This window comes from Ambystoma mexicanum, chromosome 1p (genome assembly GCF_040938575.1).
Source record: "Ambystoma mexicanum isolate Mex_15411 chromosome 1p, UKY_AmexF1_1, whole genome shotgun sequence".
NCBI lineage: Eukaryota > Metazoa > Chordata > Amphibia > Caudata > Ambystomatidae > Ambystoma > Ambystoma mexicanum.
In genome coordinates, this window is record NC_090921.1 from 708781936 (window position 1) to 708809045 (window position 27110).

Sequence of the window (27110 nt, forward strand, 5' to 3'; positions counted from 1 at the left end):
CACCGACAACACCACCACGATGTTCTACATCCGGAAGCAGGGAGGCACCAGATCCCCAGCCCTATCCAAGGAGGCCCAGGATCTGTGGCACTGGGCCGTTGCCCAGGGGATGTTTCTGGTTCTCTTCCATCAGGCAGGAATAAAAAAACACCATCGCCGACTCACTCAGCAGGGAGCTGCGCTCGTGCCACGAGTGGGAACTACGCCAGGATCAAGTGGATCGGCTCTTCCAACGATGGGGCAGAACCCAGATCGACCTGTTCGCAACGGCAACAAACTCCAAGTGCCAGAGGTTCGCCAGCAGGTTTCCCCAGCCGAGGAGCATGGGCGATGCTTTCTCGTTCCCCTGGGACGGCCTGTTCCTGTATGCGTTTCCTCCGTTGCCGCTGCTGCTTCGACTCATCAGCCAGCTGAAGAGGTCCCAGTGCAGGATGATCCTTGTCGCACCGGCGTGGCCGAGACAGATCTGGTTCCCGGACATTCTGGACCTCTCAGCGTCCCTACCAGTCAAGCTGCCGACGGACGCAGATCTTCTCTCCAGAGAGGGAGGCGCCATTCTTCATCACGACCCGGAGTCGCTGAACTTGCAGGCCTGGCTCCTGCAGCACTAGAGTATGGAGGGTAGGATATCCAGGCTGACTGCAGAGAGGTTCTTGAAAAGGCCAGGGCGTCCTCAACTCTCAAGTGCTACGGACATAAGTGGAAGAGGTTCTCTGTCTGGGGCCGTGCACAGAAGATCAACCCTCTACGGATTACGGCACCTCAATTGCTACCATACCTACTGTCGCTCCTCCGATACATCACAACATCAGGACGGCCTTCCTTGTGGTCTCATTGACTGGTGAAGGAATTTATGAAGGGACTGTTCTGATCGTTCCCGCCGGTGAAGTCTCCAGCCCCGGCGTGGGAGCTCAACATGGTGCTGACCAGGCTCATGGGGCCGCCATTCGATCCTTTGCATTCGGCTCCGTTGAAGTTCCTGTCGTGGAAGACAGTGTTCCTTGTGGTCATCATCTCCGCACGAAGCGTAGGAGACATTCAGGCCCTATCCTGCAAGCCTCCGTACTTGACTTTTCACGATACGAGGGTGGTGCTGAGGACACACCCCTCTTTCATGCCCAAGGTACCGTCGGACTTCCATCTTAACAAGCCCTTGGTGTTGCCAGTTTTCTTTCCGTCGCCTTCATCACCAGGCGAGAGGACTTTGCACTCGCTGGGTGTAGTTAGAGCGCTTAAGTTCTACGTGGACCGAACTAAGAGTTTTCGGAAGACATTACAGCTGTTTGTGAACTTTGGACCTGTGAACCAAAGGAAGGCTCTCTCCAAGGCTTCCATTTCTAGATGGCTCTCCGGCTGCATCATGCACTGTCATCGGTTGGCCAACCGACCGTTGCCTGGCCATCGGAGAGCCCATTCGACCAGAGCGATCGCTGCTACTACAGCATTCTTGTCTGGTGTGCCCCTGCTGGGCATCTGCAGGGCTGCTACGGGGAGGTCGATGCACACCTTCACGAGATTCTACTGTGTCGACTGGGATTCCAGGGTAATAGTCCAGAGTCGGCCAAGCAGTGCTGCGCAACCTGTTCGCCTGAAGGTGTGCCTGGTGAGGAGGTAAGAGTTGCTTAATGTTGAGTTTATGTAATGCTTAATGTTGAGCCTTTTGCCACCTCCCGTGGTTGTGCATGTGTGTACTGCTATGTATTCTTATATTCATGAGCATGTGAATCCATGCCAGACCCCATGCTGGAGAAGGAACAAGTTACTTACCTGTAACTGTTGTTCTCCAGCATGGGTCTGGCATGGATTCACATGCGAACCCTCCCTCCTTCCCCTCTGCAGCTCTTCACTTGGTCATACTGCCACTTAACGTGCTACCAAATCTGAGGATGGCTGCCGGCGGAGGGGCTTAGGGAGCAGTATGACCCAGAGACCAGTGATTGGTTACTACTAAGAAAGACAGATCAGAAACGAAACTAATACTGATTCTTTCTTTACTGAGGATTCCCAGCCTGACGACGGGGAATATTCATGAGCATGTGAATCCATGCCAGACCCATGCTGGAGAACAACAGTTACAGGTAAGTAACTTGTTCCTACTAGCTGCACCTGCTCAGAGGTGTTCGTCCTTTCCTCTCCTTCCCCCAGAAGATCACTGTCTCCAGAGCTCTGGTTCTCGCTAGACTGGACAACTGCAACAGCCTCTTTCTAAATCTGCCTGCCTCTATTCTCCGCCCTCTGCAACTCATCCAAAACAGGACTGCAAGACTGTCCTTGCCCTCAAGCCCTGGGATTGTATCTCTCCAGGACTGAAATCTCTGCACTGGCTCCCAGTGGCGGCGAGGATTAAGTTAAAAAGCCTCTGCATTGTCCACAAGGCCTTCTGGGGCCTGGGACCTCAATACCATCAACTCACTCTACCCAGATTTCTGCCTTCTCGAGCTCTTCGCTCATCCGCCTCCAACTCCCTCAGGGTCAGTCGCTTCTCCAAGCAGCAAGTTGGTGGTAGATCTCTTTCTTCGGCTGGGGCTTCCCTCTGGAACAGCATCCCTGCCTCTTTGAAACTTGAGGAGAACCATCTCCGGTTCCAGAAGCAACTCAAGACCTTTCTCTTTTCTTCTGCTTTCTCTCCTCCTCTCCCCTTCTGATCTCCTGGCTGAATCTGAAACTGCAGTGGTTACCTGGCTACCCTCTGATCTCTGGCCCAGGTCCCCTCCCCACAAGTTGCACACCTGCACTGTCCCCGGGCAACCCTTGCGCTCAGGGACTGTTTCTGTATCCCTACAGCCCCACCTAGCACTTGACCTGTGATGTCTGCACTTACCCTTGCACTTGCCACCAGCTGGCTGCAGTTTTATTTATTTTACTGTTATCCTATGTACTGCACTACCCCATCCCCTGCACTTGCATGATCTCAATATCACCTGGCATAGTAGGATCATTGTCTGTCTTCCCTCTGTTTCCCCTCCCTTGCCTCGTCGTGCCTTGAGACACTTGTGTATAGGCGTGTTATAAATGCCATTTCATATCATATCATACAAAAAGCATTCACAACATGCAGGCTTACACACACTTTTTTCACAATTACCTTTAAACGTTCTCTCGCTCCAAGGTATCTGCATCAGCTTTCAATCATCATCCTCACGTTGTCTTCTGCCTTCCCTCTGTGCCCACTCTGCGGCAGCATGCTCACTTCTACTGTTGCCTTCCTCTTTGGTAATCATGCTGAGGCAGCTCGGCATGCTCCATTTGGCTCCTTGCCACTCATACGATGCTTGCCACAGAGGTGCACCATGGTGTGTGGCAGTGGCACTGAATGGCAGATTTCCCCTATCTTGCCCTAGCTCTTAGACTTTAACTTGGCAGAACCCTGATGGTGCAAGTCATTGGGGAAAGGTACATGGAGAAGACACTCTGCTGGAAATTGGAGTCTGAGTTTCTAGAGTGTACTGGGATTGCTACGCATAACAGCACACTGCATACTGGAAGGTGGAGAGTGAATACACAGAGAAAGCCACATTGGAAAGGCACCCTGCTTGCTGAAACATGACTTATGGCACTGATAATACCATTTCTCACAACTGCCTGTTGTACAGTACATCACAAGACCTAGCTGACTTCAATGCACTAAAAGGTTCTGCACACAGATGTGCAGAATCCTTTCTGATGGATCGCACCACACAAGTTGAATCGGGTCACTTAAATTCCAAACCCATCCCTCTTATGTGTGTAGTTTCATGGGGTTCAGCTCCCTAACCCTAGCTCAGTGGTCTTCAAACTTTTTTGGCCGGGGCCCCCCTGAGCAAAGTTTGGGCAGGTCGGGACCCCCCAGAAATGCCAAATGGACAGTATATATTGCGCGCCGTCACCTGCTCCCATCACAGTCGCTGGGCTCCCTCATCCCACTCCTACCCAGTCGCTGGTCTCTCCCCACCCCATCACACACCCCGGGCTCTCCCCACTCTGCTCCCACCACTATCCCATGGTTCCCACCCATTGTGCTCCCACCATAGTCCCTGGGTTCCCCCATCCCGTTCCCAACACAGTCGGAGGGCCAGTGGCAGCTGGTGATTATTTTTTAAGTGGAGGGGCATAACTATTTCCGCCAAAAATGCAATAGCGACCGAGCATATTGAGGGAGCTCGAACCAATAAGCGGGGTTCGGGGGGGTTTCCCCCCTGTGAATTTTTTTGAAATAATAGGTTCAAATGTTGCATTGTAGAGCATACTTTTAACAAAAAATGGGTAAATAGCCAAACAGTTTGCAATTGGTGCTGGGAGTCCAGGGGGCAGGCATTGATATTTATATTGATATTTTATTTCTATCGCGCTCGTACACAAGTGTTTTAGAGCGCGACAACGCAAGTGAGGGGAACAGAGGAGAATAAAACAGCGATCTTACTAGGCCCAGTGACATTGAGAACGCGCAAGTGTGAGGGGGAGGGGAAAAGTGCATGGAAGGGGGAGAAGTGGAAAGTGCGAAGCAGAGGAGAAACAGATACATAACAATAAATAAATAATAAAGGCAACAAACAGTGGTAGTGCAGCCAGCAATTTGCAAGTGCTACGTTTAAGGCAGCAGACAGGGTACGTCTGATAAGTGCAGGAAGGAAGATGGTTCTCCTCAAGTTTTAGAGTGGCAGGGCGCTGTTCCAGAGGGAGGCCCCAGCCGAAGACAGAGATCTACCCCCAGCTTGTTTCTTTCATAAACAACTGTCCCTGAGGGAGTTGGAGGTAGAGGAGTGAAGAGTTCGAGAGGGGAGGTATTTGCGGAGGAATAGCTGAAGGTATTTTGGACCCAGGCCCCAGAAAGCCTTGTGGACAATGCAGAGGGTTTTGAATGATAGATGTCCAGTAAAAAGATACCATCCCTGTCCCTTGGGCCCCACTGGTCCTAACACAATCAACATGATTATGTATGTATGCAAGGCGCTGCACATTCATACAGCAATCACTCTATCATTCACATGAGCATCGATCACCATACACTCACTCATAACATAAGCATACACGCATCCATACACATGTTTAAATTAAAACAATGAACATAAACGTACCTTCTGCATTGGCCCGCGTGTGGGTGCTGAAACGGCCTGCTCCAGCTGCTCTGTCCGTATGTGCGAGGAGGCCCTGAGCTCTCAGGGCCCCCCAGGGATGCACCCGCGGACCCCTAGGGGGTCGCGACCCACAGTTTGAATACCGCTGGCCTAGCTGTTCACACATACAAATGCGGTGTCCCTTTGAAAGTTTATGTTCCCAAGTGTGCAAGACCAATTTACCATGCAAAGCTTGGGGCGTTTTCTTCACCAGTCTTGCATGGCCCATTGGAGATACAGGTTGGGGAACTGCTTTCCTGAATATGCAAGGGGGCGCACCTGCACCTTCCCACACATTCAGACTCAACGGGCTGCTGACAAAGTGGCTGGCATGTGCAGGAACCAGGAAGCGCTCTGTTCTTCTTGGTTCCTGTTCTTGTGCACAGGAGCCAGAGGGCCCTTGTCAGGTGAGGCGATGTTGTGGGAGGAGCAGCATCTGGACCGGCCTGGGCTGAAAGTAAGTGTACAATTTTGTATGTATATGGCGTGTATGTTGTTATGTGTGTATGTATGCATTTGTGATGTACGGGTGATTGGCTGCATGTGAATAAGCAAGTGTATGCGTGCACATGTTAATGAGCGAGTGAATGCTATTTGAATGCTGTGTGAGGGAGTGAATGCTGCGTGAATATGTGCTTGAATGAGCGGGTGAATAAGCAAGTGAATGTATGTTTAAATGAGCGAGTGAACGTGTGTGCTTGTGCTGCGTTTGTGCCAGTCCCGAATGCTAATTTAGGGAGGGATGGTGATATTTCATACAGGGCATCCATGATAAAGCGGGCATAAGTGTTGTTAAGGGACTAAACTGACATTTTGATGCAGCCAGTCTAGCCATCTCATACTGTGGAATGACATTTTGTTTCTAGGCATCTGTGGTGAAGCAAGCATGATACGTGTTATTGCATACTTAGACTGGCATTTTGGTGCAGCTGATCTAGTCATTTTTGTAACATGACTTTTTTCAGGCACTTATTAGACATAACGAAATGGGCAACCTAACATTTACTTTTTACTGTGCATCTGCGATAAATTAAGAATGATAAGTGTTATTACATGGATAAATATAATGGCATTTTGGTGTAGCCAGTCTAGCCATTTCATACTCCGGAATGGCATTTCTAGTAAGCATCCAAGATGACACAAGCATGATAAGTGTTCTTACTTGTCTAGATTGGCATTTTAGTGCAGCCACACTGGCTGTTTCTTTATGTGGCATGAAATCCTTTACTGGGTGTGTAAAATAAAAGCAATTGGGCTAATTGTTGCCACCATGAACATGTTTTCTTATAGTATCATTACTGGCATTATGCACAACGCAAACTTGGGTCTTTCTAATAAGGGAATACTAGCATACATGAGGGCACAGCCAGCATGAAAAAAGGTTTTTGTATTGGTATATTTTGTGGGGAAAGGCATCATGAAAATGTGTTGGAAAATGCTCCTGTACACTGTTGGAAACTTGCATCCATTGGATTTCTTTGAAGAGCTACCTTACAAAACTAATTGCAAAGTGTCTGACTTTTTAACATATTTTGCACAGAAAGCATGTGGTATAATGCACCATTTCAACCCATTATTCAAATAAATTTCTTGGGGAAGAGCCTCCCCGCACGAACTCCCTTTGGTTGGTTCAGGCTCTCTCGCTTCGCTCAGTCGCTCACAAATATTCGTAGAAAATATTTACGCCCCAATAAAAAATTCACCATCCGCCACTGCAACAAATATTTAAAAGATTGGAAATCTGACTGCTTAATCACGATCCAAGATTGGATGATTGGGAATAGTCTCTCGTACAGTGCATTTAAAACAGAGATTTTGGTCTAAATGACATCCCGGGTGGCAAGTTCACCCTTTGAATAGTTGAGCATACTGGATAACCTCCCCTCTGTAGGTGACGAGGCCAAATGCTTAGAGCTAGTGTTTGGCAATAGCCTACCTTTCATTATTATTATTATCATCATTATTATTATTATTATTTTTATTTCAGGTAAGTAAATCTGTCAAATTACATAACATATCATAGAATACAATTATAATTATACTGCACACATTTCCATTTTAAAATAGTGGTCTGCCAGACCCTGTAATTTAGAAACAAGCTGTTTGCGTTTGTTAATATGTCTCACTTCCAGCCACAGCAAAAGAGGCTTTAGAAAGCATTTCTGAGAAGCCGCATAGTTTTTACTGAATAATAAAAAATGAATCTGGGATTCATCATGGAACCGTCACAGGAACAAAACCTGGACTTTTTTCTATCTTTCCTGACCTATCTTTCATCCATCCACTCACTGATAAAATCTGCACTCTCAACTTCATGTTCTAAATAAATTCTCTGTGTCTAAAACAATCAAGCCATGGTTTTATCCAGTCTGGATTATTGTAATTGTTAATACCTGACTCCTAAAAACAACCTCATCAAGCAGGTCCAGTTAGTTCAGAACAGAGTGCCACGGAAGATCACTGGCTTCCAGAGGAAAGTGGAATAAAGTGGAAGATCTTATGTATGCCTTCAAAGTCCTTCTGGAAAAAGAACTATCCTACCTTTGGAACCTCCTGATTTATCGCCACCCATGGGTACCTTAATACGTACTGAAGTAATGCTACTCCCCAATCAAGGGCCCACTTTGTGGAATGCCCTGCTAACTGAAACAAAAGACCATGTGGACCTCCTAAATCGTACAAAGGCCCTTTAAAGCAGGCCTTCCAATAACTACTCCTCTCAACCACCCTGAGAGTTCATGCTGTTAACACAAAGGAAAGATACTGACCGTTTACAGAACCATGGGCTATGGGCCTCATTGCGACCCAGGCGGTAGCTGTGCCCTTATTAAGGGCACGGCTTCCGCCGGTAATGATTTTTTACCGGGTCCCAGAAAAGGGCAATAACTGGGACATTCTGACCTTGGCGGACCCGGTAATTGCCCTTTTCTGGGACCCGGTAAAAATCAATCCCCATTCCCATTTGAGCCCCATAGGGCTCAATGGGAATGGGGAGGATGTTAACAACGGGCTGTTAATGACGGGTCCATTGTTAGCATCCTGGCCGGCAAGCGGGTCCCGCTTTTTACGCCTGGTCTGTCCAAGCGTGAAAAGCGGGACCCACTAGCAGGCCTCGTAATAGGGCAGCCCGTAATGAACGGTGCCGGTCCCATACCGGAACCGTTCTTTAGGGGACCGCCAGGGTCCTAATGAGGCCCTATGTTTGAGACTCAGCAAAGAGACAGTGGTCCTGAGTGAATGTGATCTCTTGCCGCTTCATCCCTTTTCTTTCCTCTGCACTTTGAAGTGACCAATGACATTCAGCACTCTAAAAATCACAATAAATAAATAGAAAAGAAAGCGTATTGTATTGTATTGTATGAGTATTTATAGAGCGTCAATAAAGATCGAAAAGCATCAAGGTGCTAAAAGGAGTGAGAGAAAGAGGGCCACTTCAGACGAGCAGGGCTAGAACAGATGAGTTTTCAGAGTCTTTTGAAGATGTAGATATTCAGGAGTGTTACAAAGCTCAGGCGGCAGAGCGTTCCAGAGCATGGGGGCAAGCATTGTAAAAGATCTTCCTCCCGCTCTGGCACGACGGAATCTAGGAATACATAACAGGGATTGGTTAGCCGAGTGAAGTAGCCTGCTAGGATTATAGGGCACAAGTCTAGAGAAAAATATTCTGCCCCAACATTGTGAATAGCATGATGAGCGAGACAGAGGATTTTAAACTTGCCTCAGCTTCTAATGGGGAGCCAATGTAGGTGGTGAAGTAAGTCTTGAGAGTGTGTTAGCCTAGGAGCTCGCAGAGCGAGGTGAGCATCTGCATTCTGGAGAGTAAGTAGGCATTGTAGAAAAGCCTCGGGTTGGCCAAGATAGATGCCATTACAGTAGTCTAGGGAGCCCATGATGGACGCGGTCACAATTTTGGTGCTATACTCAGGCAGCAGGAACGGTAAACCTTTTTTCAGTACTTTCATTTTGGTATAGCCTAGTTTGCAAACTGCAGAGCTCTGGGCGTCTCTAGAGGCCACAGACATTAATTTGATCCCTAGGCTCTTCACTGTCGGAGTGGGTTCAAGACATGGGTCAAGGGAAGTTGGCCAATACTCACAGGTCCAAGACTGTCCTTTGTTGTTTGAATCGACCAAACTGGACCTCTGTTTTATCTCCATTATGTCTAAGCCAATTTTTGGCCAATCCAATCCCCGACCGCAGATAGACAGTCTTTCAGTTTGTGAGGGGGGTCAGATGATGGCACATTGAGGTGAAAAACAATCTGCGTGTCATCAGCATATGAGTAAAAATGTACTCCGTGGCTAGCAATCAAATTGGTCAGAGCCTGCATGCATAAGTTAAACAAAAGGTTGGATAAAGCGAACCCTTGGGTGATCCCACAATTCAAGGCTATGTGAAAAGAAGTGAAAGGGGGAAGTTGAGACCGTTTGAACCCGGTTAGACAGATGATCAAGAGTATCAACGGCCATGGAGAGGTCAAGGAGAATCAAAACTCCCACCTCTCAGTGGTCTTGAAGCAGGGCAATGTCATCCATGACAGCAAGCATCACAGGGTCCCATACTGGGACGGGAGCTGGACTGAAAAGGGTGAAGAAGGTGATTAGATTCCAAGAAGGCAGAGAGCTGAGGGGTCACAATGGACTCCATCAGTTTCATGAGAACTGGAAGTAGTGAAATATGTCGGTATTTCGCCACTGTTGCTTGGTCTAGATGTGCCTTTTTCAGTAGTGGAAAGATCACTGCGTGTTTGAGGGGCTCGGGGATGTGGCCTGTCGAGAAGGAATGTTGAAGCGCAGCAGTAAACAGAGAGATAGACTTGTTAGAAGATGCTTGGAGAGTGCACAGAGGAATTGGATCAGTGGGAGAAGCAGATCTAAGTTTCAACAGTGCAGATGAGACCATAGTGTCTGTCAATGTGCTGAAATGAAAGGCACTGGAATGTGTCTCTTCAGCATTAAAAATTACAGCAAGGGGCTCTACAGGGACTGACCTTCCTATGCTTATCAGATCCTAAATGTTGCAAATGTTGTCCCTAAAAAAGGAGGCAATATGGTTGCATTGTTCTTGTTTTTACAAGGTCTTTAAAGGAGGTCGTACTGGAGTGGTCAACTCCTTAGCAACTTGAATTTTGCAGATCAATGCAGTGGCCACTTAGTAAGGGAATCTGGTGTGCAAATTGTTGGGTAAATTAGCTTCTGGGACACATCATTTCCTATGGTCAGCAAGTTATGTAAAAGCCGAGACATATATATGAGCACTGTTTGTCCGCACGCAAAGAAGTCATTAGCAGGATCATCGGTTGAGATTTAATCCATTAACTCTTGTCACGCTAGGAGTCCATCAAAGCAACCCGCAACTACGTTTATATCATATATATGTATTTACCATATGATACCTAGAAAGTGGGGATTTGTAAAGAAAAAAATTCACAAGATAAATTTGCCAAAATCCAATACATCATCATATTCACAGAAGTGGCACTCAAAGAAAATGATATCAAAAAAATATATATCAAAATAACATTTCTAGTGTTTTACTAAGGAAATGTTTTTCTTGTATACATACAAAGTCAACACATTCATTTACAAGCTTATATATTTGTATGCTTGATAAATGCTACAAACAACAAATCAGAATGACGTACCCAAGACCAAATAATTCAAATAGTCAACGATTCATGTGTTACATTTTAGGATCACAAATAAATGATGTATTGGGCTAACTACACAATGTTGGTTGTCTAATGTTGTCTAATGATGTAACTAATGTCCAATGTTGGTTGTCCTTAATCTATGTATGTACTCTTATGTATTGTCCCCAGTGACTGTTCCATTTACTCCCCTCCACAACCTGGTCAGAATGTCTGTCAAACTCACACCGTTGTAAGAAGCTCACTGCTTTAGTTCAAATCCAAATTCTTATCTATTGTATGTTCTTTTGTGATCAAAAAAGCATTGTTCCTCCTGTATATGAAGAAAGTAATAATGACATTAAAATAATTGGAGTACTAGATAGAAGATTGACATGCATGTTTCGGCTTGTGTAGCATTGTAGACCAATCCTTCATCAGGATCAAGAATTCATCTCAACCAGCAGGTAGATGTTTACATCATAAACAATTCATGACAGTTTAAGTTTTTGTTCTTATTTATTGTTAATTAGTGATGTAGAGAATATATATATCACAGCCACAAGTAAGTAGTAAATCCAAGACATCAGGTAACTTTTTTTACAAGTGCCTAGTGAGGACATTTTGTAATATATCTATGCAAGTGCATGTGTTGTGTGTGTACTAAACAGGATTTGTAAGCAGCCATCTTACCACAGTTGGCCATATTGTTAAGCAGATGCATGTATTTTGTTGTAGATTCACTATTTTATGCCGATCGATCTGAGTCAATAATCTTCCCATGGTGGAGAGGTCAGCAGAGAAAATGCTATTGTGAAGATATTGTACATTTCTGCAACTATTTAATTGTGGAGGTAGTGTGAAGAGTCATAAAACCACCCTTTCCTGAGGCGAACAGTTGTTAAATATGTATGCAGACTGCCTTTATTTAGAATCAATAGTTCTCCTTGTCTTGAATGTAGTGATTCAAAAAGGATATTCATATGAGCTCATAGTGCTTCCTATAAAAAATAAATGTTTGTGTACTAAGTAGCTGTTAATGGGTGTCTGGTTTATACAGGCAAAGTGGAAATGACTGACTAGACAGTTTGTGCATCCCTGCTGCACTGGAAACATTTAGTGGTGTACAATGCATAGCATGCTAAGGTTGTTTAGGTTGTGCAGGACTAGACTTCTGGCCCATCTCATTTGGGTAAGTGATTACTGTCTGACTGCTGGTAAAAGTATCACGGTTCCTTCTTTGACACTGAAGCGTGCCATGCTGGAGGTAAAAATGGTGGACAATATGCAGGGACTGAGAGTGGAAGAAAAAGAATGCTAATGGCCCTCATTACGACCCTGGCGGAATTCGAAAAACGATGGCGGAAATGTAATACCGCCATCGAATACCGCTCGTTGCGATTATGACCCGTCACCGTAAAGTACGATGCCATTAGCGACACAGTAGTGAACGCCAACGCTAACTGCACCAAGTACGCGCACCTTGCAAAACCGTAATTTCCGCCATGGCGCAACGGTACGCGAATTCTGACCCTAGCGGACATTTACTTAACGCCATCAAGCATGGCGGAAAGTACTATTCCGCCATGGTGAGAATTACGGCATCGCGAACCAACCGTAAATGGCCCTACTGAGTGCCTGTACTCCACTCCCTGCCCACATTGCACAACTCCTCGTAGGCGCAGTGTAGTCACACTATGCAACCAGTGAAATGTACAAGTCACCCATGCATGCCAACGAACAAATGCATGCAGGGGCTCCAAGTGCCTTGTGAGTGGCCATCCATATTTGGCATGTCACCATTGCCGTACTGATGCAGCACAGGCATGTGAAGGTTCAAGTACACCAAAATGAACTGAAATATTCCATGAGACAAAACAACAATAGTCCCCCATCGCTTGCCACCAGTGTAAATCAACATTCAAAGCAGTATCCTGAGGGAGACTGCACCAGCCCTGTACTCTTGCCAGTAGACAAACCAACCATCAGCATAAGCATGTACCACACAAGTTGGCAGAGTGACTGAGCAGCCAGGCTCAACTCAAGAGGGGCCAATGGGAGCTGTAGGGCACAGATGGCACGAATACAGAAGCAATTCCAATGGACCTGACCTCAGTCTCCCTCCAAGAAACGCACGCAAACACAGGCACCTGTGACCAGCCATTTTCTGATAATCCCATCATTCCACCAATCCACCTGGCTGACCGGCATCTGTTGCACAAAAGCTAATCCCCCGCCCCTGAGCATGACATCATAAAAACAGTCATAATGGCAGCCCCTATCCCTGACCTTACTGGGCTTCGTAGGCAAACGCGGCCAGTACAGTACCACACAACTCTACTCAGAAGCCGGAACCCAATGCAGATCATCTCACAATACATCGCGCCACAAATCGGAATATGCTACATTACTAGCAAAGAATAACGCTACACGGTTAATATCTGAATATAAATGTAATGCACATCAAAATCACCAAGCCCATACAGCTATTTGCTCATAAACTCCCAAATAATTTTCATTACTGTGGGCTGCATCCGCAATAAATGACCAGCTTCTTCTTGTGTGACGCCCTGTTCCTTCATGGTACACAGGGGCTACATTTACGTTCAAAAAGGCAACATGGAAGCGCCTAGAATCGCAGGGCCGTCCCATGAAGTAGGCACTAGTCCAGCTGAAAGGTTGATATGTTGCTCCTAGCCACTAGTACTGCGTAAGGGCATGTGGCCCATTGGCGATCGTCCCATAAGATCGTAATGGTGCTCCACTGATTAACTCGAAGCTGCAGGTGTCGACTGTAAAAGCCATCTGCAGGAGTGGCGTACAGATGGCAGCGGCAAAAGGGGAGGAGATACCTGTCACCCAAATGAAAAAAAAAATAATAGTATGGGCATCCGAACTTCATATGTATTACTCACTTCATTCAACACACTAAATCTACAACCATATGCATGCTAGCCCACTCAAAAGGATTAATTTCACCCAAAAATCACTTGTGAATCATAACGATATAAATCGAGGTGAATACACTATTACAAACGAGTGTTTGTGTGCATGCGTGCATAGACACAAGTGTTTGAAGGCGCGTCGAGACAGGGAGGGTTCAACAAGGGCAGATAGACGATGGTCCCACTATGGCAGCTGTGCATCACATAGCGCAGGGGAAGGGGATAGATTCCAAAAAGCCATGTACATGGCAAACTCTCAATTAAATCATCTGTCCATGCATCCATTCATCATTCCCTCATCCCAGTATAAAAACGCCTGAATATTTACTCACATAACATTTGAAATTTCCATTGAGTCTGTGCGTAATGCAGTCTGCAAAATCCACTGTGCTCCTGGCCGTATTTCTAGTGTAGTGAAGTAACATGTATTTGGGAACGTCCTGCCTTATCGTCCACTACGCTATTGCGCATCCCATTCAATTCATATCAATCATTGCATTCTCGTCATGGGCCCTGTCCCAAGGACATTCAACAATAGAACGTTATATTTCCAGTCAGACCTGTGGGCGTCTCCTCGCCGCTAGTTGAAATCCAAAAGCGCTGTCCTTCGAATTCCTCATTTGCAACATCACGTCGAAAAGGCATCCGTGAACGCTTGAATTCACAAATGCATCTATGTAGTGCGGCTGTGTGTGAAAATGGTAACTGGCTTCAATCACTAATGGGACTCCCCGCCCGTCGGTGAACGTCGGTACAGTGCTGCATGAGGGTCCACCGTTGATCGAGTACTACATTCCACTGACCCTTCACAAGTTTGTTCGCGACTGCAAATATAGTATGTGAAACAATGGGACCATAGCAGAATTAACATATAAACCAATATTTCACTGCCATCAGGATAAAATACATGATTGTAATTGCAAGATGCCATGCGTCAAATTGCAGCGTTGTGTGCGGGACGTGCTCGCCCAAAAGTTATTGCAACTGGCACAGGTGGAATGAATCACCACAGGTGGAGGCTATACAGCCTGAAAACACATAAATTGCACACCCAACCCCCTCCCACAACCACACCCACTCCAAAATGCTACCGACAGGACTAGCGATGTTGGGCCTGGGGGACCTGATAGCACTGCAAGTACTCCAACTTCAAGAAGAAGACGAACACCAACTACTACAACAACCGGCCGCACAGAGGAGACGCAGGAGGAGGAGGAGGAGGGCAAGGCAGGGGCAGCAAGGCCCACCAGCACAACCACTACCACCACGCAGGCAGCCCGCAATCCCACGCCTCCGAGCTAATCCGTTCAACCTCACTGCTGAGCAGATCCACACCCTCTACCGTTTGGACCGGGACACCATAACCGCCATTGTCAACATGACACACGCTGACCTTGTCAGCATGATAGATAGCCCAACCGCCATCCCACCCCTACTGAAGGTGGTGTCTGTACTCCACTTCCTGGCCACAGGCACCTACCAGCACACAGTCGGACAGTTGCATGGCATTTCACAGCCACTATTGTCACGGACACTATTCCAAGTGCTTGATGCCCTCCTGAAGCACACAGACGACTACATCTCTTTACCACGCTCGGAGCAGGAGATTACAAACACAAAAGTGGGATTCCATGCACTTGGCGGCATACCGGGTTGCATTGGTGCCATCGACTGTACCCATGTGGAATTGGTTGTCCCACATGGCATGGAGATCCAGTACCGCAACCGGAAACAATATCATTCTATCAATGTACAAATGGTGTGTGACTCCAACAGGATCTTTACACATTGTTGTGCCCGATTTCCAGGATCAACCCATGATTCTATGGTCTTGAGGAACTCTACAATACCACGCTACATGGAGCGACACGCAGGGCACCGATCCTGGCTACTCGGTGAGTCTCATTTAATGCATGAGAATGTGGGGTAGGTGATGCGTCAATGACCTGGCAGGAAGGGGGGGATGCGTACGTAGCAATGTCATTCCACAAACATCCTTTATTGTCCACATACAGGTGATGCCGGGTATCCACTGAAGAGATGGCTCCTTACACCAATCCGGAACCCACAGAACCAGCATGAGGAGGACTACAACCATGCCCACTCACGTACCCGTGTAGTCATAGAACAGGCATTCGGCCTACTGAAGGCTCGTTTCCGCTGCCTCAGCAGGTCTGGCGGGGCACTCCTGTACCGCCATGAGAAGGTTGCAAAGATGGTCATGGCATGTGTCATGCTACACAACATGTGCATACGTAGAAATGTGGCCATGCCCCCTGACGCAGAACTGCAAGCACCTGAAGATGGTCATGATGAGGGTGGGGATGTGGCAGCACCTCAAGGAGTCCGCGAGGCACAGGAGGCCCGTGTAATTCGTCAGAATCTCATAGATGCATGCTTCTAGCACTCACGCCTGGTGGCTGTTACATGGACACGGGACTTGTGGCACTGTGTGTGTCTGGAACATGCACAATGTGGACTGTACGCCAAGAAAGGCCTCGTACACAAAGATCAATGTCCACACATCTCATTGGATGAATATGAAGAAATGTATAGCAAATGTGAAATGATATTACACACCCAATCGACCCGCAACCCAAAAAAGCCCAACACACCCCCTCCACCCTCCTACCTCCCCCCCGAACACCAGTGTCCAAAGATGCTCATTGTCAGTGGGCAGACACTATTGCAAGCCCCCTCTCCGGGTATCAGGGGCACCCCTGCCTGTGGAGCGCAGGTTCCTCCCAGATCTACGTTGGGGGCTGCCCTGGACGGAACTTGCAACGGATGATGTCTCTGCCTGCTCACGTCCATGCATGTCCCTAAGGGTTTGTGAGAGCTCAGTGAGCACACGGCGCACATCGGCAAGTTCACCACATACGTCTTTGGACGTCGCATGCAGTTCCCCCCTCAGGCTCTCGGTGCTTCTCTCCATTTGTCCCCTCAGGCTCTCGGTGCTTCTCTCCATTTGTCCCCTCAGGCTCTCGGTGCTTCTCTCCATTTGTCCCCTCAGGCTCTCGGTGCTTCCCTCCATTTGTGCCCTTAGTGTCTCGGTACTTCGCTCCATTTCTGCCCTAAGTGTCTCAGTAGATGTTTTAATGGCTGCTTTAGAACCCCCACATTCATCAGCATGCTCCTTGAGGAGCGTGGCCAGTTGCTGCTGTTGCACAATCATCTGCTCGAGGGACTGTTGCCTCTGCTGGGCCATGCCCATTTGCGGTGGTGTCACAGAGGGGCTGATCACGTCATGTTGCCTTGCCACAGGCCTTGTGGGGGTTGGCCAGTCATCGTCTTGTGGGTGCCCCTGCGTGGTTTCCTCATGGTGTACGGGATGAAACAAACAGGGGGATTGAGACAGGTCATGGATGGGTCCTACATCGACAGCACCGTTTTCTGTGTCGGAGCATGCTGGCATGAAAGCAGTGTCACCTATGGTGCTGCTGCCACCAGAAGCAGTGCCTTCTGTGGCATCCATTGGGGGGACCTGTGGTGCTGCTGTTGTGGACATGCTGGCTGCTGGGGTGCCTGTTGAAGTCCCCTCCAGTGTGCTGCCACTTGATTTGTGCTGCTGCCGTGTCTTGATCCGTGCAGCTGAGGTGGAGGGTCTTTGGCCGTTGGTCTTGGCCCTCTTTACAGGTGTGCTGGTAGGGGTGTCCTGAAGCTCGTCGTTTGAATCGGATCCTGTGGTGGAGTAAAGGAGGGCGATTGTTATTTATGGGTCTGTGGAAATTGGAATGGCAATGTATCACATGCATTGGGGTGGTACCTGAGGGTGATTTGGGTCAGGGCCTTGGAGGTGGTCTCATTTTTGTGTGGATTGAGGATGCAGTTATTTTGCAGCCTGCAGTTAGGGTGTGCATGCTGCACATGTAGAGGGTGTTTTTAGGATTTTTACTTATTTATGTATTTAATCTGACTTTTAAAGGGCGCTATCATGGCAATGTATGTGGACGTTCTCCTGGACATGTGTTTCTATTGCACTATGGGGACACGTGGTACTTCACATGATTGGACATTGTGGATTTAGCATTGTTTTATTTGGGCCACCTACCTGATTCTTCGGATGTCTGCACTCCTTTCTCCATCCCTCCGACTCCCTCTATGCTCTCCATTCCAATGGTGGAGGCACAGATTTCTTCCCAGGGGGTCAACTTGATGGGTGATTCCGATCCTCCCCCGGTAGCTGTGGCAATGTTTCGGTTGGCAGAAAGTATGCTCCGGACGCGTATCCGCAAGTCGTCCCATCGCTTTCTGCATTGCTGTGGGTTGCGGGGTGCGGTCCCCACCGCACTTACCCGCTGTGCCACCAGGGCCCATATGGCCTTCTTGTTCGCAAGTGCCGTCCTGGTCATTTGCGTCGAGAAGACGACGGCAGCATTCTCCTGGAGGGTCTCTGTGAGCACGGTGAGTTCCTCATGGGAGAAGTGGACCTGCCGCTTGCGATCGCACGCTTTTTTAGCAACTTTTCCCATATTTATTTTTTAAACTGGGGTGGCTAATGGGTTGGGATGTGTCTCAGGGTCGGATTTTTAATGGTTGTGTTGGGATTCTGATTTTATAAGTGTACGGCGTGCTGTTTCCCGTTCCGGCCCCATGTTTTTACTTCCGTTTCCGTATATTTACGGTGACCGTAATTTGCGCTGACCGCTCATTACGGTGACCGCTAAGATGGGTGGCGGAATTGCACCTAGGGCGGCGTACGACGGCGGTAAGGGGCGTTTTGGGGTCATTTCCGCCATCGCGGACTTTGCACTTCCGCCATGGCGTAATGCTCGTGCCCGATGGGTCAGAATTAGCCGCACTTTACTCCATCGTGCAATGGCGGAAACGCTATTTACGCTATGGCGGTCATGTCAGTTACTTTCCGCCAGGGTCGTAATGAGGGCCAATGTGTTGTATCATTTTCAATATGTAAGGGAGTAGAAAGTAGCTCTGTTGCATGGTAACCTTACTGCGGCCAAGTGCAGATCAAATGTGCAAAAAGTCAAATAAGCTGCGCTCTCAGTTGGTCTGGTGTAATATGAGTGGTTATGTTCCTGTACTAATTATTACACCTGTAGTCTGAGGTTATATTAAACATTGCTTTCCAACAGGGTGGTAAAGAATGGAGTAATTTGTTGGCATGAGTGAACCCTATATTCGATGGACAAAACACAGCCTTGTGGGTACCTGAACTCTAACTAAGGAGTATTTCACCTAAATGTAGCATGTAGTGACAACAGCAATGTGGGGAACGATATAGGATAGACCTGTTTCCTAAGTAAATAAGTGCAGTGTTAAAAATGGAATGCACATAATTTAACGTGAGGTGGCAGAGGGTTGTGGGCATTCTAATGAAGGGATTAGGGATGGGTGGTGCGGTGCCCCCTATAAGGAGCGGTACAAATAATGGTCCTTCAAGGTGTTTTTATTCCTATATACTCTTTGGTTCACTTATATACAAAGTGCAGAGGCAAATGTTTGGTGTATGAGCAGTTTCATTTATCCAAATATCTGTAGCTAATCCAAGGTTGGAGTTGGCACAATGCAGGAAATGGGGCTTGTTGAATATCAAGATGCCAAGAATGATGTTACTGTTAATCAGAGGTCTGCTTGGTGTGAACCTACAGAATGTTTAAATTATCAAGGTGGTCCAGTCTATCATTTTGTTAAGGCATTACTGGTGTAGCTTAAGGCGAAATATCCAACTGTATTGATGGCTTGTTAAAAATATATCCAGGTTGGTTGGCCAGTTGTCATAAGCCCCTGTTTCAATGACCCACCTTAGGGTGTTGGCGTAGTATGTGAACATCAAGGAAGCACTTGTGTGATGTGTCTGCAGATTCTTCAGTGATATTCATTGATGTGTAAATAATGTATATTTTCTTTGTTGATCACACATAGTTTTAAGCGTGGGCACTCGATGCAGTAGAAATACCGTTTGATTGTGCTACTCCTATGTGACTTTAGCATACATATATTTCTTTGGTTGCTGTACTCTAAGGCCCTTTGTGTATTTTCACTTAGAACAAGTGTCACAGGGGCATGTCCTAAGCGGTTGTCACCATTGGTTCCTGATGTTCTGGCTGGATGTGAGTACATCAGATGGTTTCTCAAGTTCTGGGTATGCTTGAGTGCAAAACAGGGTTGTTCTAAGTCTGCTAATCTTAATTTTACCAGGAGCTAGTGTTTAAAACAATATTTATAAATGTTTGAATCCCTTTGGTGAGGATAGTTACACATATCGATATGGGTAGCCAGTAGGGACGTGGCCACCCGTAAACTCCTTTGTATTGGTCATGATGCACACACGCATTCTAAACTCCTCTGACAAATTTCTCATACATTTGGACTTCGGTCCTCCAAGGTCGTTCACCTACAGCGCTTTGAGACCATACCAATGGGAAAGGTTCTATACAAATGGCAAATTACATTACATAACAACTGCTTCTTATTTTGACTGGACACCGTAGCTGTTATGAGTGTTTCTCCCTTGGAGTATTCTGGGCTCTTCTCTGAGTATGTTTGGCTTTCTTTAGTTGGTAAGATATACTGTATACCATGCCTGAGCCCCCTGTGGCACCCATGCTCATTGTTGACCCTGCACTGTATATTTTGCCTGAGCCCCCTGTGGCACCCATGCTCATTGTTGACCCTGCACTGTATATTTTGACTGAGCCCCCTGTGGCACCCATGCTCATTGTTGACCCTGCACTGTATATTTTGCCTGAGCCCCCTGTGGCACCCATGCTCATTGTTGACCCTGCACTGTATATTTAGCCTGTGCCCCCTGTGGCACCCATGCTCATTGTCAACCCTGCACTGTATACTTTGCCTGAGACCCCTAAGGTCCCCAAAGCCCCACCGGCCACTGTGAAGGATACCTCCAGGCTGACTCACACTCTCAGCTGTGCCTTGGTCAGTGCACACTCAGTTCCTGCCCATGCCCTTGACATTAATGACCTCATCGTCAAGGACAACCTAGACCTCTTAATAATTACTGAGACATGGCTTAATGAAAGTTCTGGCCCGGCATTAGCTCTCGCTATCCCACCGGGGTACTCCATTTTCAGAAAAGACTGCACCTCCCAGAGAGGTAGGGGTGTGGCTCTCATTGCAAGGGAAACCTTTGCTATCAGAGAAGCAGAAGGGCAACTTGATCACCACTGTGGCTGTCTCCCACAACTGCACCATAGCAATGCACATTGTCTACAGACCCCCGGGTCCCATCACAGACTTTCAGGACACCCTCATCCTCTCACTGTCTGACAACATTAAAAAGACGTCTCAAGTCTCCTGGGAGATCTTAACCCGGGGCTTAATGACCCTAAGGACCCCTACGGCAAATCCCTCAAGAAAGCCCTATCTACCTTGTGCTTCTCACATTCTACCTCTGGACCAACCCACATGAAAGGGCGCACACTTAACTGGATCAGCCATCACAACTGCTCTATCGAAATCACCGCCAACTCCCCAATCCCTGGGTCTGACCATCACTATATTCAATTCAACCTTAACACAAAGAAAGGGTCCCCTAAGCCTATCCCCCCCTGTCCTGCAGCTCTCGCAAGGAGCTCCCGCCAATTGACAGCTGAAAACCTAGCACCATTCCCCCTTATTCCAGCTTTGCAGGCCCCATTCCCCAATAACCCAGAGACATTAGCTAACACCTTCAAAGAGGTCATCACTCAAGCAGTGGATGCCATTGCACCACTCGCACTTAAAAAAGCCAAAAAAGCCAAACATTCCAACTCATGCTTTTCAAAAGAGCTACTTGAACAACGTTCACAGAAGAGGCGTGATCTATCCGCATGGAAAACCAACCCTTCTGAAGCTACCAGAAGTGCCTTCAAGGCCATCACCATATCTTATAAAGCTAACATTACCATAGCTAAAGCCGCATCCTACAACTCTAGGATCAATGACTCTAAATCAAGCTCCAAAGAAATCTTCACCATCTTCAGGGAGTTGGAAAAACCTGCCTCTCCTGCCCCCTCCATCCTCAAGGAAGAAAGCTGGTGCAACAGTATTCAATTTGCCATGCTAGACAAACTTGACTTGCTTCAAAACAAAATCCGTGGATATCAAAATGCCCTCAACCGCCACATTGCCAACCTGCACAGCAAAACGCCCTCGACCGCCAAAACCGAGTCTTCCCCTCCCTTTGACTTCAAGGACATGACTGAGTTGGAAGTCATCTCCCTCTTCAAATCTATTAAACCTTCTAACTGCAAGGGAGACGCATGTCCTGCCCAGCTCATTAAAGACTCGGCCCATATCCTAGCACCCTTCCTAACTGCTTTCATTAACTCCTTCCAGATTGGCCACGTTCCAACTGGACTCAAGCAAGCGTGGGTTCGCCTGCTCCTAAAAAAAACCTCCCTAGACCCATCGGTCCCAGGGAACTATAGGCCCATTACCACCGGCCCTTTCCTACTCAAAATCCTGGATAAAGCAGCCTACCTGCAAGTCCAAAAATACTTGGAAGACAACCAGCTTCTCGGCCTGCGGCAATCTGGATTCCGCCCACGACATGGCGCTGAAACGGCTCTCCTGGACCTAAAGAATCAAATGGACGATCTAAGAGACACAGGCAAACCTGCACTCCTTCTGCTTCTTGTCCTATCCGCAGCTTTTGACCTCGTGGATCACAACACCTTGTGCCACCATCTGGCAACTGCGGCTAACTTCTCCCCTAAAGCTTGTGATTGGATTACCTCCTTTCTCCAAGAAAGAGCGATGAAAGTCTTCTCTGACTCAGCCTCTGCCACCCCCAGCCACATTAAATGCGGTGTGCTGCAGGGCTCCCGTATCGCGCCCACACTCTACAACCTCTTCACGAGGCCTTTGTTCAGTATCCTTGACTCCCGGCTCGTCTCGTATACCAACCATGCGGATGACACGCAGGTGCTCATTCCACTCACTGGAGACTATGAGGGAGACGCCAACACACTCACTACCATCTACTCCACTATCCAATCCTGGATAGCAGATAATTGGCTTTGCCTCAATAGTGAAAAAATGGAACTCCTGCTCTTAGGGTCACCCACCACACTCGGCAACCTTGATGAACAGTTCTTATGCTTCACTATTGATAATATCCCCATCAAGGTCTCCAACAATGTAAAGACACCTGGAATCTACCTGGATTCCAACCTTACCATGGACAGACAGGTTAATGCCATCACATTCTCATCGGCCTATTATTTTAAAGTCCTTAACGTTGCCAGACCCTACTTATCATGCCAGAACTGCCTCACAATTGCCAGGGCAATAATTGGCTCAAGGCTGGACTACTGCAATGCCCTCCTCCTAGGGACATCATGCAAAAATTTGGCCAAACTCCAGCTTGTCCAAAACAACGCCCGTAAGGCAGCTGCAGGAACCTCCAGGAAAGATCACATATCGAAGTTAGAAGGCAGGCCCATTGGCTCCCTGCCAAAGAGAGAATTGTTTTCAAAATCCTGGCCATCACGCACAAGTGCCTCCATGAACTCGCATCCCCATACCTTGCTCAGAGAATCACCAAGCACACCGCCACAAGACCCCTCAGGAAGTGCTACTCTAACATGATCATTACGCACAAAACTCGGAAAGCCCGCGCTGGAGGATCTAGCTTCCCCACTCTGGCAGCCACCCACTGGAATGCACTTCCCTTTCACCTAAGAATGATAGACTCTCACCAAGCGTTCCGGAAAGCCATCAAAACCAAACTCTATATCTAAAAACATAATTTCTTCATGCAGGCTGTATACCTAACCACTGTATATATGCTTTTGCTTGTAACCCTGCTCTTCGCTGTTTCGCACACTGTCTATGCTTTCTGTAACCAAGAGACTTCTGGTCACCTGTAAACTTAATCAAAAGTTCTTATATAATCCTGTAACAGTGCCTCGATGCCCACAAGCTGCAAGTGCACTCTACAAATGCAAATAAATAAAAATGAATAAAATAAGATCTCTTAAGAAGTCTTTTAGAAAGACCCTTAGAATTCTGATTAGAATCACATATTTTGCTGTAATTGATCTTTATGTGCAAGGAATGTCTGTGGGGTAGTCTGTCTCTTAGACCCTGGGATTGGAAATTCTGATAATGTAGAAAGTTGTTCTTTTCATTTGGCTTCTGGTAAAGTTTGCACATTAAGGGCCCTGCTAATTAGATATATGTATGTCCAAAAGGGGCATCTTATCCTTGCCGGAGGATATAGTAAATTGAATATCTTGATTGCTAGAATTGTGCCAGGTTGCAAGTTCTCTAGAAGGATAGACTTTCTTGTGCACATGACTCGGCCATCAACTATGTATTTTGTTACAGATATTTATATTGTAGGGACAGCCATAATATACATGCCAATTCTATGGCCAAAAGATGCTCCCATGGTTTTGGTGGGGAAAGATATGTTTGTACCTGAAGAAGTTATATTTCAGAGCTACAATCATTCAATCTACTATGCAATTGATTGGAACTGTAAGAGGTAAAGATCTCTTGCCCAAGGACTCTGTAAAGTATCACAATATCCGTCTGCTCAATGTTGGTGTAAAGGGATGTTATGGCAAGTGCTCCCACTACATGAGTCATTAAAGTGGAGACCCTCCATCAGATTAGTTGTGGTAGTCAGACCTTGGTGGCATGTTTCTATCTCAATTGATAAAAGATGGAGTAAAACATGTACAAACGTTGTTGTCTCAGTGGTTCCAGTGGATCTTTGTTTATCCCAGGTAATCCATAGCAGGGAGTTTCACATGCTCAATATTTAAATCATCAAATTCTCTTTTCCTGATACATCTAATAAAGATTGGGTGAACCCATTATAAGGAAATTGATCTTTGAATTAGGATCACAAGTCAGAGGCCAGCAATGAGAGTTATTGTGTATAAGATTTTCTAACATGTACGTATGTCTGGGACGCCTTACCTGCCCTCATACCTCTATGTCATTGGCTCAGTTTCCTAGGTATGTTGCTGCATGCTACCAGCATGTCCTGACCCAGCTGTCTGTTGTGCCCTGATCTCTGTTTTTGTTCCCCTTACAGTTGGCGTTGTCTGGCCTTATTGGAGTTGTGTCCTGGAAGCGACCATTCACCCTCATGGTAAGTGTCCCCACCATCCTCTGATGCATGAATTGTGGATAAATCACTGTGCCAGGATAGAACGGTTTGCCAAAATAATTTTACAGAAAGACAATCTTAAGTGGGGAATAACCCAAATATGCATGTTTGGTTTTCACCATTTAGTTTGTTGATCAATCAGGTTGGGCCTCTATGCCAGGAATTTTGAATAGTTATGTTTCCAATCCTTGCATAAAAAGACTAGACTTCAAAGTGATCATCTGCCGTTCTATAGTGTTGTGACTGCAGGCAAGACTAGGCTAGGATAAAGTAATCCAGCCATAGGCATGCATTATATGGCTGTAGTGGTAGCCACAGAGAGGTTATGTTAAGTTAGGAGCACATGGTTTACTATCTAGATGGCTTATTGGCTTTATCATTGACACCTGAAGTTCTTGTCTGACCTAGGCTTTCTTCCAGCTTAAACATGTCCCACAAGACAGGGAGCATCAGGTTTTGGTGACTCACCTGAAGACCAAGTGGTGGCCAATTGCTCTGATGTTTGGTGGTGATATATTCCAAGGGAAATGCTGATTGATTGAAAAGATTCTACCTAAATGTTTTGCTTTCTTTATCTGAGCCGCTACCAAGGGCCTTGCATCCCTTAAACGCAACTCCTCATTGTGGTGTAGTGTGTAATTTCACTGCACACATTTTGTGAAAAAGACCTGCATGTAATGCAGAGGGCCTTGCACATAAAGGCCACAGTGTCAGCATGATCAAACCATGATCAGTGAGCTGGCATATAGTCCATGTTCGACATAGATGGAAACCATATCATGACCGCCAAAGAAGTTAAGACATTAGGAGTCTACCTTGACTCCTCACTTACCCTCTCTCGGCAAGTCAATGCCATCACCTGGGCATCATCTTATACTGCTAAATTCATCACTGCATGCAGACCATACAGAAGGGAACCACATCACCCTGGCAAGAGCACTTATCCTTTCCAGGATTGACTATTGTAATGCTATCTTCGCAGGATCCTCCTCCAAAAACATGAAGAAACTCCAAACTGTTCAGAACAATGCTATTAGAGCAGCACTCCATATCTCAAAGTCAGAACACATTACCACTTTCAGAAGAAATGTCCACTGGTTACCAGTTAGAGACTGCATTAAATTCAAAGTACTTACGCTTACGCACAAGCTCCACGTTACCTGTCTAGTTTGCTTGCCAAAACCCAACCAGCCAGACCCACCCGCTCAGTTTACCTAGGGTTATTGAACTCAACAAGATATAAAAGCAAAGAGCAGGTGGCTCCAGTTTCCCCGTCATGTCAGCTAACTACTGGAACGCCATGCCTATGAAACTATGGCTGGATCCCTCTTTATTGTCCTTTCACAAAAAACTAAAAACCTGCCTCTTTATATAGGACACCAAGTCGCATCCTCCTCACCTATAAGAGTCCTTAGGCCTCATTACAACTGAGGCAGTAAGGGGTTAACGGCGCCCGTAAAGGTGCCAGCGGCGTTAACCCCATACCGTCTCATTACAAGGTTCCATAGCGACACCTGCTCTGGACCTCTGGTCAGACCAGACGGCCTTTGTGGGTCCTGCGAGGGGACCAGCATGCTAACAACGGGCCCGGTGTTAGTATGCTCTCGATTCCCATTGAGCCCTATGGGGGCTCAAATGGGAATGGGGATTGTCCGGGTCTGGGTTCCCTGAATGGAGAAATACCGGGCCCTCCAAAGTCGGAATGGCCCGGTATTCCCCCATTCAGGGACCACGGACCCGGACCCGAGTTTGGAGGCAGCCATGCCCTTATTAAGGACATGGCTACCTCCAAACTCGTAATGAGGCCCCGTGACTCGTTTAGCAGATGGATCCTTTGCTATTCGGTACTCAACTCTGTCAACCTTCTATTAGCCGTTACTCATCGTGGCATGAAGACATTACCTTGCAACTGTTTTTTTTTATCGCTGTATTGTATAACGACCTAATTGACCTGTATAACTAAGTATGATCTGTAACCACATTCTTAAGCCAAGCACCCAGATGCCTGCGGGTTAGACGCGTGATAGAAATGCAATATATAAAATAAATAAATACATTTCTGACAACACTGAGGAATTCGTATTTTTGTATTTGCCTTTGGACTTCTATCGCACAAACCTAGCTATGGACCAACATAGCGCTGTGCAATGCTGGTTGATGATCACAACAGAAATGAGAGCTGGCACAAGAGGAGACACATTCAAGCTGTGGATCTGTGAGGTCCTGATCCAACGTGGTGGTCTTCTACCGAGAGCAGGTGATGAGGGTCCTAGGTGTTCCCTAGGTACTCACTGAAAAGCAAGGTCTTGAGGTCCTTTCTCAAATACAAGACCGTTGAGGCCAGACAAATTGCAAGT

General features: G+C 46.9%; 1 protein-coding gene across 5 annotated transcripts in view; it reads left to right on the forward strand.

Moving 5' to 3' along the window:
- ENTREP3 (endosomal transmembrane epsin interactor 3) overlaps nt 1–27110 on the forward strand; it is a 528225-nt gene that overhangs the window by 298403 nt on the left and 202712 nt on the right. For all 5 annotated transcript variants that reach the window (XM_069650116.1, XM_069650112.1, XM_069650115.1 and 2 more), the window contains one exon: nt 24679–24735. In XM_069650116.1, coding sequence (XP_069506217.1) covers nt 24679–24735 — 57 coding nt within the window. The remainder of the gene's footprint in view (nt 1–24678; nt 24736–27110) is intronic.